Here is an 18,113-nt window from a genome sequence, read left to right on the forward strand (position 1 = left end):
TATTCAATGAAAGACTAACAAAAAGCATTACATTTGCATAAAAAGCTGTGGGATAGTTGGAAAGGATATATGTAGCAGTCTGGGTTAAATCAGGAGACAAAGCACACAGTAGTTCAAACTGGGAAAGTTTAATATAAAGAATTATTAACTGTGGTAAGAATAATTACAAAATGTGAGGAAACTGTATATAACCCCCTAGAGCTGAGGGAGGTCACTCATGGTAGGACAAACTTGGAAGGGGTTCAGCCCTCTTTGGTGAAGGTGTACTTCAACTCCCAGGATAGCAGAGAAGATCGCTGGTTCCACAAGGCCTGAGCTGGTCTGGAGATGCTGAGCAAGCAATAGGCACTGGCCAGGGTGCACGTGGGGAGCAGGTGAACAGCAACCGTTGGCACTGGGTGTGCAGTGGGAGTGTGGATGCCAGGGATGGGGAGGTCTTCAGAGCCAGTGGGTGGGCCACACATGACATGCAGGCTGCTCAGGGCAGGGAATGGGAGTCCAGTGCAGGCAGGAGGCCTTCAAAGCACATGAGCTATATAGCAGCTCTAGTTTCTGTGTGAAGGAAGGTCAGGCTGAGGCTGCAAGGTGGCAGAGGGACCATGGCTGGGGGAGGCTCCACCGCAAGTCTTATATCCAGGCTGCCTACCCTGGCCTACCTTGGCCTGCCCTGGGAACTACAGGAGAACCTCTGCCTTCTACCATATCCCCCATGGCCCTTATTGAAAAAACTTAACATTGTGCTGACTTTAAAGGTCTGTTACTTAAAGGAGTTCCATTATTGGAGGGAATATATTGAAGGGTGACTTCAGAGCTGAGGCAGTAAATTAATAATTGATACAATATATGGGTTTAAGGAGGAAAATGATATAAAATTTCCAAATGATCAGGAACTTATTGCATCTTTAAAATAGATGATCAGGAGCTTAGGGCATCTTTAAAATAGATGAATGGTAGTAAGTATGGAATGACTATGGCAATGTAATCACAAGTGTACCAGAGTGATATGTACTTGTAATTGTACCCAGGCACTCACTTCTCCCTTGCCAGATGCAGAGTGTTCCACTGTCCATCGTGGACAACGGGGGTCTATGAAGCTGTGAGAGAAGTATGCTGCAAATGTTTGAAGAGCAGGTGTGAAGCTCCAGATGGAGCTGGTGGGTGTGAGGGGGTCGCGAGCTGGAGAGGGGAGCAGGGCTCCCTGCAGGCCTTGAATTGCTTGCATATAAATCAGATACTTCTGCATGTTGGTGGCTGATGTGTGTTCTCAAAGGTGGCTAAACTAGCAGCAGGGTTATGTATGTAAAAATTAGAGCTTCATCATTATTTTGAAATACTTGTAGTGAAAAAAATCACTTGAATTTGAAATTAATTTACATTACATAAGAAATCTCAACATTACACTTACCATTACATTTAAAGCTGTGAGATTTCATAAGTATAATTTCAGCTGCATAAATTTTTGAATGTTGTGGACAGAAAGGTTTAAAAATTATCACCCATTTGTGGGGTGTTTCTCTTGGTAGGAATGTTAAAATTTTTAATAGGTTATAAGTTAAAACATTTGACAAGATTTTATTTGAAAGTTTTATACAAATTCAGCAATTATTTCCTCCAAGCCTCTGCATTTTATTTTTCTCATCAATTATATAATAAAGAAAACAATGTTTTTTGGTTTTTTTTTTGCTTCAATTCCTTCTAGTTTAAACGAGTATGCTGCATAATATTTTCTATGTGTCAGGACATGAAAAAGCTTAGGAAGCATTGATATAGACAATGTGGTGTGACTCTTGGGTATTATTCACACCTGCTGTATATTACTCCATCAGCACCATTTAATACTACTGGCTTCATAACAATCCAGTTTGGTTCATGCTATTGTATAAGCCTCAAGCAAGTTAGTTGCTGAATCTGTGTGTTCAGTCATAAGCACACTGTCCTTCCCAAGCCCCACCCTACCAGCTCCCTAACTTCTTTATTCCCAGGGTGGTGGAGGAAATGGGAAAGTAATTTTAGATATATAAATTTCATATAGTAAGCTGTGTTTTGAAAATATTTAATACGTTTGTTCAAAGATGACCTTGTACATTTCTATAAGCTGTCAGACTAACAGCTGAAACTTTCAATAAAGAATCAGTTTTAGGTAACCAAGGTGAATCCTTCATTTCACAGATGAGGAGAGTGAGGCTCAAGGAAGAGTCTGTGCTCATGTAGCATTAGAGTCAGAGCTTAGTGGAGAAAACAGAGGTCGACACTCCCAGTATAGTGCTTTACTCTATGCAACTTCATTTATACTACATATATATATATTAATAGACTTTCTTTTTTCATATGTTTTGGGTACTGTTTTGGTATTTTAAATACACAGACATGTTTTTTTTTAATTATTTTTGGCTGCGTTGGGTCTTTGTTGCTGCGCGCGGGTTTTCTCTAGTTGCAGCGAGCGGGGGGCTACTCTTTGTGGCTGTGCGTGGGCTTCTCACTGCGGTGGCTTCTTGTTGCGGAGCACAGTCTCTAGGCGCGTGGGCTTCAGTAGTTATGGCACGTGGACTCAATAGTTGTGGCTCGCGGACTGTAGAGCGCAGGCTCAGTAGTTGTCGTGCAAGGGCTTAGTTGCTCCGCAGCATATGGGATCTTCCCGGACCAGGGCTCGAACCTGTGTCCCTGCACTGGCAGGCGGATTCTTAACCACTGAGCCACCTGGGAAGTCCTTAAATACATAGACATGTTGATTCATCCAAAGGGGTTAGATATGTCCATGAAATAAGGGAGCAATAGGTCTAATGACAGACAGTTCTTTGTGAACACCAGATTATTCCATGATGAGGCAGTGAAGAGGCAGTGTCTGGAACGATTAGGGAAGAAGAGAAGGAAGAAAGAAAAGCAGCCATTTTCTTTCTCATCAACCATAGCAGTTTGCCTCAGCAACCAAGAATGGAGATGACAAAGCCAAACTAAAGCAGTATAAGGGTTTAAGAACTATTTAGTACTGGCATACTGAAGTACTTTCTTCACCCAGTAGAGGAATTTTTAAAAATAAGAAGTTCCTATAGTCTATAAATTAAGTTTTACAATATAAATAATGTACTCTAAATGCATAATACACTTGGATTTTGTGCTAAACAGTCTGTTGTTTGCTTTTAAGCTTATGTTTTGCCATAGTGAGTTAAAAAAAATTAAAACCCTCCAAAGTATTCTGCCTGTAGGTTTTATGATATATTCTCAAATTTAAGCTTTGCTGCATCAGAATACAGTAGGAGCTAACATGATTATACACATTATAAGGATTACTGCAGTTTATTTAACACTAAAGGTTTTCATGCTTCATGAACAATAAAATGTTACAGTGATCACTTTTTAATGCTTTATTCATTGATTAAAAGAATATACATTTAACATAAACCATACAACAACATCAGTCATCAGGTCAAACATTCAGCTGGTTTCCTTACAGTTTCTGTCAGGAGTTATTTTATCTGATCACATTTATAAGATAAAATCTCACCACATCTGGCATTTACACACACTGTGCCAGTGGATTCACACTACTGATGTACATATAAAATCCGCATGGTATGTGCTCACTGGAGACAAAACAGTGCACACCTGTCAAAAGGTCATTTTAATATAAGATGGTAAAACCATTTGTAAAATACATATAAACTTTTTCCATAAATAGAATCATATCTGGACATTTGTTGCATAAATTGTGTTTCCAAAGCTTACACTAGAGCAGCCAGGTCTCAGCACTGCTGGGCACCCACGTTGGCTACTTACTTTATTATTGCAGACTGTCCTTTAACATTAAATGCACAACATTCGTACCACTTAAAACTGGGGTCAGGTGGAAGTCTCACAGAGACCACGTCTGTACCGCGGTTGCCCTGAAACAGTTAAGTCGGCTTTTAAAGCCTCTCAGATATAACAAGGTTTTAAAACATACTTCATGGAATGTTCTTCATGTATCATAGCAGCTCATACCTGTGATAGAACAAGCTTTCAGTTTTTCCTTTCTTTCCTTTACATTCACTATTCACAGTGAAACAGGTGCATGGTTTTTTTTTCTTTTTTTTTTGTTTTTTTTTTTTTTTTTTTTTTGTTTTTCAGAGTTCTGAGGTTGCTGACTGAGCCACAGCACAGCTGTGTACCACAGGTCGAAATTCGACCTTAAATATTACAATCTAGCAGTATCTGGCTGGCCAGAGTGGGCCAGCCCCTGCCAGCATGTGGGCACTTCTTCAGTTAAATCTATTCTTTGGCAGCTGACACGCGCGCTGACAGAGAAAAATCCAGTGACTTGTTGCTAGGGATTTCACGACTAATGTTTGTTTGCAAGCATGTGTGTTTACAAACTCTGTGTTTTGATACTCATTTAGGAGGTTTTACCCTGGAATATTGTTTCTTTCTTCCTCCACTATTTGAAATCTTGGCTAAAAAGCTAACTTGAATGTATGATGTAACTGATGAATTAAATTATGTCAGACATAGTTTAAAAAAATCCAATAATTTGAGTATTTGTATCGATGTAAATGCATTTAAAAAAAGGATTCAGCAGTGTTCTAACCTAGTACTATACAAAATTGAGAATGGTAATTGGTGATATCAACTATTATATATGTAATGAAAGTTAAAGGCTTGGCTTTTCTGTTAAAGGTAACTCATTTGGGATTGTATTATCCTCCCTCCCATTTCAAAGAAAAATTAATGAAATGCTGTCACACAATGAATGAATGCAGTGCATTGCATACAAATCCACCAGGCTATGGATATATATCTATATATGTATAAAAATATTTTGGCTCCTGAGCTCTGACACACAAAGAATAAAAACATCAAAAGGCAGAGTAACTCAGTGAAAAAATAAAGTTAGCCAGCAACCTCAGACAACCTTCGGTTGTATATTCTTAAGGTTTGGTAACAAGTCCATTAACCGTGAAAGCCCTATACATTGTCACTTTGAACTTCTAAACCAATACCTGACTACGTTCTTTGATCAAGAAGTAGAATATACATATATAATTCTATAAAGCTAATACTGATTAAACACAGCACAAAGGGATTAATTCACACTACTGAAAAAAAAAAAACGTAATAGGACCCTACTTGCATATGTAACCACAGGAATTGTACATTTAAAAAAAGCTAAATGTCTTCGCTGAAGCTTTGCATCTCTCTGTAAAAATGACGATTTGGTTCAGTGAAGACACTGAGTGATTCGATGTCCATGATCGCATGCCAAGGTTGACCTAGGCCCAGGGATACCTGCTCAATAAGGTTATGTACTGGATCCACATCCTGGTCGGCCAGTTCACCTTGGTCAAAATCAATGCTTTCTTCAGTGACTTCAAGTACTTTTAGATCAGAGCCACGAAGACGAGCAATGGCAATGAGGTTGTGTGCCCACACTGTGTAACCTTAAAAATAAGCAAAAGAGAAGCAGTCATTTCCTTGCATTTTATTTTGTCTGTTTTATAAGTTAGTCTTTTCCACAAATTTGTATCTCACTTAGCACTTTGGGGGTCCTTTGCCTTTAAAAATATGCTGAAATTTGAAAGGAAGTATGATTGCTTAGCTCAGGGAAAAAAAGACTAGATACTTGATACTGTCTCCAAGAATATTACTGTGACTGGTGAACAGATAGGTGCTGTAATCGTATTCTGATATCATTTCAGTTAGTCAAACTGAAGACATTTAAAGTTTAAAGTATCATTTTATAGCTTCTGACAGTGTCGTATCAAAAAAAAAGTTTTATTTCATATGTATGTATCTATTAACAATACATAGGGGACTTCCCTGGTGGCGTAGTGGTTGAGAATCCGCCTGCCAATGCTGGGGACATGGGTTGAAGCCCTGGTCCAGGAGGATCCCAAATGCCGCAGAGCAACTAAGCCCGTGCGCCACAACTACTGAGCCTGCACTCTAGAGCCCGCGAGCCACAGCTACTGAGCTCGCGTGCCTAGAGTCTGTGCTCAGCAACAAGAGAAGCCAATGCAATGAGAAGACCGTGCACCACAACGAAGAGTAGCCCCTGCTCGCTGCAACTAGAGAAAGCCCATGCACAGCAACGAAGACCCAATGCAGCCAAAAATAAATAAATAAAATATATAAAAATTAAAAAACAAAACAATGCATAGTAAACTGGTATTTTTCATTAGTAAAAGTCATCTCTTATGGTGCTTCACAGTCCAAAGTTATAAAGTGATACTTTAAAGATAAACTGTTAATTGTCAGTAGCAAATATGTAAAGTATAAAACAGATATGGGAATGATAGGTACTAACTTTAGAATAGTGGTTACCTCTGGAAAGGAATAAAGTTGAATAGATGGAGGAGCTTTAGCTGTAGCTACATTTTACTTCTTAATAAAAGAAAAAAGCTTTAGGAATTTGGACCTGTTACCGAGGCTGCTGTCGCCATGTTCCTGTCCGCGGTCACCTTTGTCAAGACCAAGTCAAAAACAATTCTGGTGAAAATGTTGAGCCAAGCTGGAAGAGGTTTTTCCTTCAACACTAAGAGAAGCCGACGGCGGGAGAAACTGACTGTCTTGCATTATGATCCACTAGTGAAAAAAAAAGTCCTCTTTGTGGAACAGAAAAAAATACGCTCCCTCTAAACAATGGATTGAAAATGAATTTGATTTATAAATGAGAAGACTGAGGGCGGGATACTGATTCAGAAATTCTGCAGCGTGTAATGAAAGAAGAGGAAATGGCATGGAATCACTGCCTCCTGTGATTTGAAGGCCATTGTGAAGGAAAACAATGCAGTGAAAGAAAGTTCTTCATATTAGGACATATATCATTGCATCACATTTATTTATCTTTCTGGATATTTTTATAGCCCTTAATAAAAATATTAAAATAGCCTGTTTAAAAAAAAAAGAAAAGAAAAGAAAAAAGCTTTAGGGAATTCTCTGGTGGTGCAGTGGTTAGGACTTGGCACTTTCACTGCCAGAGTCCGGGTTCAATCCCTGGTTGGGGAACTAAGATCCCGCAAGCCTCGTGGCACAGCGCCCCTCCCCCAAAAAAAAGGTTTAAAAAGACTGGCTTAAATTAATTTTCAATAACCTGCCATTTCTTCATCCTATTAAAAAAATCCTTTTTTATTTATTACCTTCAATACTGATCTATTCTTTGCTATTACCTCTGATGACTGGCCAAATTATAAAGGAAAACTTGAAAAGCAAAATATATTCCCGCTCAAATGCAGCTAAAAGATTAATTCAAAAATAATGAAACAGAGATAATAAAGTATGTTTAAGATGTTCATAGAGACTTCCTATTTTGTATTCTTTAAATGTCTTATAAGTTACAGAAAGGAAGTAATATGTTCTTCTAACTTGTAAGAAGAGGAATGCTCTCCAAATGAAAACAGTTCACAGCAAGATGACAGGCCCGCCAGTATGAAGAGAACATATCCCAGCCAAGAGAACCATCATTTAAAAAATACTGTACAAATTAACATGTTGATACCTAGAATCTAGAAGATTAGGCAGTGAGCATGAAAGAAATCATACTTTCTTCTTCCTTCTGTGTTATATTTTTAAGAGCTCTTATGATTAGAGAAAGAAATATATCTACTGCAGGTGGATATGTATGTATATTTTCTTAGATAATTTCAAATGCCATTTTTGTGAATACCATCAATCACATGGTAAAAGAAAAAAGTAACATGAGAGCTGGAACGAAACACTACACTTAGGGTAAAATATGACTTTCCACTTGTAAAAGTGGTATACCTTATACACGTTAAAAAGTATAAAAATCTGTATATCAACTTGTTAATAAGAGTTCTTGACAGTATAAATGCCAGTGCTATCTTTTTACTGGTATAAAATGTTTTAGGTGTAATATCAATATCAAATTATAGTGAACAAAAATCACCTACCATGAACTGCCAGAAGAGAGAGCTTTGTGCACCTCCATGCTAATAAAACCAACGGATCTTCGTTTCGGTTGTCACTAAGATCTGGAAAACCAGATGTGTCAATCACATCATTCATTAATATAAAATGAGTGAGGAACTTGTCATACTGCCTAGATATAAGATCAACAATAGCTCCTGAAACACAAGTGATGTAGCTGTCAAAATGAATCCTCTCTAGTGGTATACTGGGTTTCAGAATCTTTAACATATCTTCACTCTTGATATCAAAAGCCATTATATAGACTCGGAGGTTGGTGCTCTTTCTTGACAAGGCTTTCCAATGCTCATCATTTGGCATGTTGTCCAGAGACTTGTGCATCACGGAAACATTGTGGACCAGGAGAGAAAGTCGCTGCAAAGGCACATGGTTGTTATCGGTTAAGACTCTTGCCATCTCAGCTGTAAAGTCACAGAAATCCAGGGCAAGTGAGCGTAGATTCACGAATTGCTCCAGTTCTACTGCGGTGATAAGGGTGCTGTTACCAGGAATATTGTTGTCCAGTAAACTCAGGTGCTCCATGGTGTTGGCAATAGAGTTTGAGAGAGATGACAGTGATGTTGGGGTTACTATTTCCAGCATAAACCCACAAGACAGCCACTTCAGTTGCCTACTATTACTAAGTATTTCTTCAAACAGCTGCTGAATTCTGTAAGGAAAACACATGCCACACGATCCTGTTAAGACTTAGCTCTAATCTTTAACACTGACTTTTTTTTTAACACTGATTTTTGAAAATAGGGAATTAAATGGCATACAATGTTGAGATCCATTTGCTCTCATTAGTTAATTTCTGTTCAACCTACAAGTAATATTATCATTAAATTTCACATATAAATATAATGGGGGGCTTCCCTGGTGGCGCAGTGGTTGCGAGTCCGCCTGCCGATGCAGGGGACACGGGTTCGTGCCCCGATCCAGGAGGGTCCCACGTGCCGCGGAGCGGCTGGGCCCGTGAGCCGTGGCGGCTGAGCCTGCGCGTCTGGAGCCTGTGCTCCGCGGTGGGAGAGGCCGCAGCGGTGGGAGGCCCGCGTACCGCAAAAAAAAAAAAAAAGTTATAAAATATAATGAATAAGAAGTATTAAACAAATAGATATATTAAACATATAGAAATATATTCTTCAGGTAAAGGAGCATTTTACACCAGTACGTCAGAAAAGACTGATGATTTACAATTTATGTTATAGCAAAGACAAGTAGAGTAATAACAGTCTTAAATAGCAATAATTACCCAGTAAATTCTTTGATATGTCTGAAAGATTTATGACATGGAATGGCATGTATTGATCACTGTATTTCATAGTTAAGACATTTCCAGGGTAGATGTTCTTTTCAGAAACAAGTATCATTACTCTTCTAATTGTATCTTCTAATTTTTCAGAAAAAAACTGAAATTGTTATTAATATGAGTCCCTTTCCACTAACTATATAACTTACTGTTTAATTTTTTTGCCATCAGGGTCCACCTTGCTGAGGTATGTGTTTGACAAACTTCCTTGCTGCTGTAGAACGCTTATGTCTCCAAAAAGGCTAAACTTCTGGAGGTTCCTACAAGAGAAGTAATTTAAAGTAATTGTCTAAATAATTAACATAAAAATATAAATGTTAAAAATAAAAATATGCAGAAGGGATATTCTAGAGATGTTTCTATCTTATAACTTAGAATCCAATATTCTAGAGATGTTTCTATCTTATAATTTAGAATCCAATTAAGTACTTTCAGATTGCTTTTAACATACAATGAAAAGCAATGTGATACAAGAGAAATAGCATAAGCGTTAAAGAATGAGGCATAACAATTAGTTCAGAAACTCAATGTTTTAGTGACCAGGGAAAAGTCTTCTTAAAGTCTCTGGGACTCAATTCTTTATCAGTAATAATACTAGCTACATTAAAGGTTTAGGGATGAATAAATAACAAAATGACACATGAAAGAACTATTTAAGATCTAAGTTTTATATATATGTTAACTGTAATATAAAATTTCCCCAAACCAGTTAACTTAGTGTGTTAAATGCTCAAGGGTGGGGCACTGCCCCGGAGATATCGTCTCAGTAAGAAATATTCTTTAACTAAAATCTAGAGAACCTTCCCCAGTTTTATGACCAAATGTACAGCTTATCAAAAAAAATATGTAAAAATCTTTCAATTTTAGTAACTTTAGCTACAAAACATATTTTTCTAACAGTAAAATTCTAAATAAAGTAGGAGAAAGTTGATTACAGGATAAAGATTAAAAATTCCTAAATGCTAATAATAATGGTTAAACAACAAAAATTCAACTGAGTAAATTTAAAGATCAACTTGGTTATTAAAAGATTCATGGGGCTTCCCTGGTGGCGCAGTGGTTGAGAGTTCGCCTGCCGAGGCAGGCGACATGGGTTCGTGCCCCGGTCCGGGAAGAACCCACATGCCACAGAGCGGCTGGGCCTGTGAGCCATGGCCGCTGAGCCTGCGCGTCCGGAGCCTGTGCTCCGCAACGGGAGAGGCCACAACAGTAAGAGGCCCGTGTACCGCAAAAAAAAAAAAAAAAGATTCATGAATCGGGCAGCATCCTATGTAGCAAATAGAAAGGAGCTCTGCAGAGCTGTAGAAAAGGAAAGGCTTTTAAAGGTGGAAAGGGGGCAGAAAATGTAAATTATTAGCAAATAATGCACTGTTGCAGGCAATGGTCACCCTCCTAAAGGGAACTGAAGGGCCTATAGGGCAGATTACCTTACTAATGCTGACCAGGTTGACTGATTACATTCCTGGGGTAGACTGGAACTGCAATTGAGCTAGGTATTAAGTCTTAGTTTGGTGACACAGGGTTTAGCATAAGTGACTCCATTTTGGGTCTGCTGTTTCCTTTTTAACATAAGCACTAGAGATTACATCTGTAACACAGAAGTTTGGGATAACTTTAATAAGAAATGTATAATCACAAGAGTGACAAAAGAAGATTAAACGAAAGATAACACTTCTTGATAGTATGTCACATTTTCCCAAATTAAGCCTTAGTTTCACTAAAAAACCTGATGATTCTAAAACTTAGCTTGAAGAATAATCATTAATTCATTTATTCATTCAACCAAATTCTCTGAGGGTCTACTAAATACCAGGCACTGTGTGCTCCATCAGAGACATGACAGGGATTAAGCGCTGTGAAGGACAAGCACATGGTGTCACATCTTAATGGGGATATCTGACACTGTGTAAGTCAGAAAAGGCTTCCCTAAATAAACTAATGAAAAACGGGACCTGAAGGAAATGTGGGAGCTAACCAGGAGAAGGAGCATGAGGAGAGGCTGTTGTAGGGAAAAGGAAAAGCATATGCAGAGCCCCTGAAGTTGAAAGGAACAAAGTGAGCTTGAGACACTCAAGGAAAGGAATCTAGAATACAGAGAGTGTGAACATAAAGTGAAATGAGGTTGTAGAGGTAGACTGAGTTATATGCTAAATAAAAATTTCTGGGTTTTGCCTTCAAAATAATGAGATGCCCCCAAATGATTTTAAGCAGGAAATAATAATGATTAAATTTGTGTCTGGAAAATATTGCTGTAGCATTGGTATAGCCTGGCAGGAGGCAGAGTCTAAGTGGGGAGACTGGTTAAGAGAGTATTTTAGTAATAGAGATAAAAAATGGTATCCTGAACTGGATTTTTAGTGGTAGAGGTGAAGGAAAAAAGACAGTCTCAAAACTATATTTAGTTACTAAAATGGACAGGAAAAGGTCCTGGATTAGCTATAAAGGGGTGAGGGAGAGAGAAGTCAAGAATAACTCCTAAATTTTTGAGGTTGTGTAACTGCATAGCTGGTAGAGCTTTTCATTCAGACAAGGATTCATAGAAATGAATCAGAAATTAATTAGGGTTTTGGGGGGGCTTACGGGGTGGAGGTGAGGTGGTAGAATAGTTAGATTATGAGCTCTATTTTGCACATGTTGAGCTTGAGTGCCTTTAAAATAGTCAAATTAAGATGTCAAGTAGGCTATTCCAGTTCTAGAGCTGAGCAGTTATCTGGATGATAATTGAAGTCATGGATGGGGGGAATGGGGCTTAGGAAAAGAGCATAAATGAGAAGAAAAGCAGGCAAAAATTTAAGTTATGAGGAATTCCAATAATTAGTGAAGGATGAGGCTCAAAAGAAGGGGTCAGAAGTTGGAGAAAAGCCAGAAATACGGAAGTCACAGAAACCAAGGGATAAGTATTTTACAGAGAATAAAGTGATCAACAGCAGAGTCATGAGGTCTCATAAGATGAGGACTAGACATGTATGTCCCTTTGGCTTAGAAACATGGTGATCAGAATGGAAGTTGTTTTGTACAGTGTGATGAGAAGAGGTCAGATTGGATGTTTAGAAATAGAGATAGTGTATACAAATATTTTTAAAAATATGCTATGAAAAGGAGTAACAGAAGGGACTAGAGAATACATAAAAGCCTCCAGATGAGAGGTAAAGGTAGAGGTAAAGGTATCTTGATTAGCAAGATAAGGAAGGATGAAGGACTTTCATACCAGATAGTGAAGCGTACTATGTGGCCAACAATATCAAAATCAGTACTGGTATTAGCAGAAAAACAAGAAGACAAGTCAATGGAATAGAACAGATAGCTAAAAGTAGACCCTGTTACATGAAAGACTTTAATAAATGATAAAGAAGATATTACAAATCAATAGGGAAAGGCATATTTAATAAATGGCATTGGGATAAGTGATTAGCAGTTTTGGAGAAAAATCAAATTAGAGCCAATTCTGACTCAATAGACCAAAATAATTTGCAGAGATATTATTACATACTAAAAAGTCAAGGTAAAACCGTACATGAAAAGTACATGAAAATGTAAAGAATTTTAATCTAATTTCTGAGATAAGGCTTTCTAAGCCTAGAAATAACAGAATAAATCAGAAAGGAAGAGGTAAAATTTTGACTATATATAAATAAAAACCTTGATATTTAATAGTATACTAAAAATGGCAAACCAACACAATGAGAAAAAAATTTGTAACAAATGCTACAGTCATTATTTAAGATATGAGGACTCCACATAAATCAAGAACAAAAGCATTAAGAATCATACTGGTAAATGGGAAAAGGTTATAAAATAACCAATGTAGAACATGTCAAGGAATATATTAGGATTGCTAATGGAAAAAATCTAATATTTTCTTGACTTAAAAAAAATTTAATCACTCTAAAAAACCTAATGAACTTTCCATGTGATTACCAAAGAAACTGTATTCTTAAAAACATTTCAGGGCTTCCCTGGTGGCACAGTGGTTGAGAGTCCGCCTGCCGATGCAGGGGACGCGGGTTTGTGCCCTGGTCCGGGAGGATCCCACATGCCGCGGAGCGGCTGGGCCCGTGAGCCATGGCCGCTGAGCCTGCACGTCCGGAGCCTGTGCTCCGCAATGGGAGAGGTCACAACAGCGAGAGCCCGCATACCGCAAGAAAAAAAAAAACAAAACATTTCAAAGGAAGACACCTACTTAAATCTTTTTTCCCATTTAAAAAAAGGTTATAAAACTGTTCCTGAGAGCATGGCTACCATATCAGACTCCAAAGTACACTGCTATATATATAATTATGACTGCTTTTAAAGTATTTTCCCTTTTACCCTTTCTTTATTCTGAAGTTGCCACCACATCCATGAATTATAAAGAGGTTGATTTGCTTCTCAGAGCAGATGTTGATAACCTCTTCTAGAAAGGAAAATTTAAGACCTTGTATCTAAAAGAATATTTATTTTCAGAGAACAAGTTTTTATATAAAGTAGAAAATAAAGATATCACATTCGATTTCTATTAATATTCAGAGTCCTAAACAAGTCATACAATCTTAGTATTTTTCTCCTTCCAACCCAGTTTCCATTAATTATCACTGTATAACCATAACACTGTCCTTTGTGGTATTAAAACACATGTGTGAGAAGCTTTTCTTCCACAAAGGATTAAACAGCTACAAGAACTGCCTTCCCACTGTAAACAACAAGAAAAGTGGACAAAATATGTGAGACAACAGTTTTCACACACTGGACGATAAACAATATAGGACTGTGATCACTGAAGGATGGAATAAAATGAGATGAGCACTATGACTGCTTCAGATAATGGCCTGGAAAGGGTTTCCAAGCTGCTGTGGCTCTGTCATATATGGCCTTTATTGTGTTGAGGTATGTTCCCTCTATGTCCACTTTCTGGAGAGTTTTTTTTTTTTCCATAAATGAATGTTGAATTTTATCAAAACTTTTTCCTGCATCTATTGAGATGATCATATGGTTTTTATTCTTCAATTTGTTAATGTGGTGTATGACACCGATTGATTTGTGGATATTGAAAAATCCTTGCATCCCTGGGACAAATCCCACTTGATCATGGTGTATGATACTTTTAATGTATTGTTGGAATTATTTTGCTAGTGTTTTGTTGAGGATTTTTGCATCTATGCTCATCAGTGATATTGGCCTGTAGTTCTCTTTTCTTGTCTGATACCTCTGTCTGATTTTGGTATTATGGTGATGGTGGCCTCATAGAATGAGTTTGGAAGAGTTCCTTCCTCTGCAATTTTTTGTAATAATTTCAGAGGATAGGTGTTAACTCTTCTCTAAATGTTTGGTAGAATGCACTTTTGAGGCCATCTGGTCCTGGACTTTTGTTTGTTGAGGGTCTTTAAATTACTGAATCAGTTTCAATACTGGTAATTGGTCTGTTCATATTTTCTATTTCTTCCTGGTTCAGTCAGGAGATTGTACCTTTCTAATAATTAATGAATTCAGTAAAGTTGTACAATACAAAATTAATTTACAGAAATCTGATGCATTTCTATACACTAACAATGAAATAGCAGAAAGAGAAATTAAGGAAACAATCCCATTTACCATCACATGAAAAAAAAAAACAACTTAGGAATAAACCTACCTAAGGAGTCAAAAGGCCTGTACTCTGAAAACTATAAGGAGCTGTTGAAAGAAACTGAAGATGATACAAACAGATGGAAAGATATACTGTGTCCCTGGATTGGAAGAATTAACATGGTTAAAATGATCATACTACCCAAGGCAATCTATAGATTCAATGCAATCCATGTCAAACTACTCATGGCATTTTTCACAGAACTAGAACAAAAAATTTTTAATTTCTATGGAAACACAAAAGACCCTGAATAGCCAAAGCAATCTTGAGGAAGAAGAACAGGGCTGGAGGAATCAGGCTCCCTGACTTCAGACTATACTACAAAGTTACAGTAAACAAAACAGTATGGTACTGGCACAAAAACAGAAATATAGATCAATGGAACATGACAGACAGTCCAGAGATAAACCCACATCCCTATGGTCACCTAATTGATGACAAAGGAGGCAAGAATATACAATGGAGAAAAGTCTTTTCAGTAAGTGGTGCTGGGAAAAATGGACAGCTACATGTAAAAGAATGAAATTAGATCATTCTCTAATACCTTATACAAAAATAAACTCAAAATGGATTAAAGACCTACATGTAAGACTGGATACTATAAAACTCTTAGAGGAGAACATAGGCAGAACACTCTTTGACATAAACTGCAGCAATATTTTTTGGATCCATCTCCTAGAATAATGGAAATAAAAACAAAAATAAACAAATGGGACCTAATTAAACTCAAAAGCTTTTGCACAGCAAAGGAAACTATAAATAAAATGAAAAGACAACCCACGGAATGGGAGAAAATTTTTGCAAATAATGCGACCCATGAGGGTTTAATTTCCAAAATATGCAAACAGCTCATACAGCTCAATATCAAAAAGGCAACAATCCAATCAAAAAATGGGCAGAAGACCTAAATAGACATTTCTCCAAAGAAGACATACAGATGGCTAAGGGGCACATGAAAAGATGCTCAACATCGCTAATTATTAGAGAAATGCAAATCAAAACTACAATGAGGTACCACCTCACACCGGCCAGAATGGCCATCATTAAAAAATCTACAAATAATAAATGCTGGAGAGGGTGTCAAGAAAAAGGAACCCTCCTACACTGTTGGTGGGAATGTAAATAGGTACAACCACTACGGAGAACAGTATGGAGATTACTTTAAAAAACTAAAAATAGAGCTACCATATGATCCAGCAATCCCACTCCTGGGCATATATCCGGAGAAAAACCTTACTTCGAAAAGATACACGCACCCCAAGTGTTCACTGCAGCACTATTTACAATAGTCAAGACGTGGGAGAAATCTAAATGTCCATTGACAGATAAATAGATAAAGAAGATGTAGTACATATATAAAATGGAGTATTACTCAGGCATAAAAAAGAATGCAATAATGCCATTTGCAGCAACATGGATGGACCTAAAGATTATTATACGAAATGAAGTATGATGATATCACTCATATGTGGAATCCAATTAAAAAATGATACAAAAGAACTTATTTACAGAACAGAAACAGACTCAGATTTGAAACCAAACTTATGGTTACCAAAGGGGAAACATCGGGTGGAAGGATAAATTAGGGGCTTGGGATTAACATACACAATTATATACAAAATAGATAACCAATAAAGACCTATTGTATAGTATAGGAGAGTCTACTCAACATCCTGTAATAACCTATATAAGTAAAGAATCTGAAATGAATATATGTATATATATAGCTGAATCACTTTGCTGTACACCTGAAATTAACAGAACATTGTAAATCAACTACACTGTGATAAAAATTTTTAAGAAATATAAAAAAATACCCCCCCAATATTACATAAATAAATACATCCAAATGATACAAAAACAAGGATTTATAGGCTCTTAAGCTGAAGTCCATCCTAGAAACTGTTGACAAAACATTGTGTTTATGTGCACTTTCTGGAGAAGGATCACTAGCTTTCATCAGCTCCTCAAAGATTAACCAAAAAAGATCAGGAACCATTGACCTAGGCCTAGAGTCCTATGGGGATGTTAAAAAACACAACAGTAAAACAACAAAAACAACAAAAACTCTAGACTTACATACATGACCCGTCCACACTTAAAATGTAATACTACCCACATTTACGAATGTATACCCCTTCTCACAACTGCCAAGTTCTAAGAGTTACTTCTCTCTGTAAGTTAAGAAAGAACAAGCAGCCATCGGCTAATGACAGAGATTACTATAAAGATTAACACAAAAGTAGTAAAAGGAGAAGCAAAATTTAAGTACATTTATGTTAGGACCAATACCTAATTTACTTTGGACCTAGAGTGTTGAGTGTTTGTCAATTTTGTTGTCAAGCCTTCAAATTCTAAGAAGAAGACTTTTTTTTATCAGAAATGCTACTTTTTAATCAACCTAAGTCAAAGCTGTCAAAAACCAAAACCGAAACCAAAACCAAAACAAAAACCCATAAATTACATGGAGTTTCCCTGTTTCTGGTGAAAGTTAAAATGCTTTACTTTGGAAATTCTTAAAGAACTTTGTCATATATATAGTGTTTAATCATCCTCAAAAAATTCTAGCCCAACCTTTTCTTCACAAAAGTGCTAGACTGTCTGCTCAGTTAACCTCTCAAAGAAAATAAGGTCTCTTAGTTACTTCCCTGCTGGCGCAGTGGTTAAGAGTCTGCCTGCCAATGCAGGGGAAAACGGGTTCAAGCCCTGGTCCAGAAAGATCCCACACGCTGCGGAGCAACTAAGCCTGTGCGCCACAACCACTGAGCCTGCACTCTAGAGGCTGCGAGCCACAACTAGTGAGCCCACATGCCATAACTACTGAAGCCCGCGCGCCTAGAGCCTGTGCTCTGCAACAAGAAGCCACTGCAATGAGAAGCCCACGTACCGCAACAAAGAGTAGCCCCTGCTCACCACAACTAGAGAAAGCTGATGAGCAGCAACAAAGACCAAATAAATAAATAAATAAATAAAAAGGCCTCTTAAATTTGGCACTTTTTTTTTGGTACTGTTCATACTAGCTCCCAGGGTGATTTCAATTTAGGATTCTCTAAGGATAATTTATATTTCTAGGCTGTATTTTCCTGTAAAACCTACATAAATACCAAGTAAAACTCTAAGCAAATTTCATTTACTTTGTTGGATTCTTTCACAGATAACCTGGTATAAGATAAATACAATAATGGAAGCCTTAATTGTTTCCTATTTTCTTTTCTTTATTTTTTAAGATTTTTTTTGAAGTGGACCATTTTAAAAGTCTTTATTGAATTTGTTACAATATTGCTTCTGTTTTATGTTTTGGTT

General features: G+C 37.3%; 1 protein-coding gene and 1 pseudogene across 1 annotated transcript in view; one reads left to right on the forward strand and one right to left on the reverse strand.

Annotated features, from left to right (window-relative positions):
• Nucleotides 1-4,051: 4,051 nt before the first annotated feature.
• The window catches only part of FBXO33 (F-box protein 33), a 32,217-nt gene continuing 18,155 nt past the window's right edge, over nucleotides 4,052-18,113 (reverse strand). The window contains exons 2-4 of the mRNA XM_029238642.1: nucleotides 9,358-9,468; nucleotides 7,884-8,569; nucleotides 4,052-5,411 (exon numbers count right to left, since the gene is read on the reverse strand). Of these exons, the coding sequence (XP_029094475.1) occupies nucleotides 5,140-5,411; nucleotides 7,884-8,569; nucleotides 9,358-9,468 (1,069 nt within the window). The 3' untranslated portion in view covers nucleotides 4,052-5,139. The remainder of the gene's footprint in view (nucleotides 5,412-7,883; nucleotides 8,570-9,357; nucleotides 9,469-18,113) is intronic.
• On the forward strand, nucleotides 6,060-6,856 carry LOC114904559 (annotated as a pseudogene).

This window comes from Monodon monoceros, unplaced genomic scaffold (assembly GCF_005190385.1).
Source record: "Monodon monoceros isolate NGI ecotype Baffin Bay Population unplaced genomic scaffold, NGI_Narwhal_1 Super_Scaffold_21, whole genome shotgun sequence".
Taxonomy (NCBI): domain Eukaryota; kingdom Metazoa; phylum Chordata; class Mammalia; order Artiodactyla; family Monodontidae; genus Monodon; species Monodon monoceros.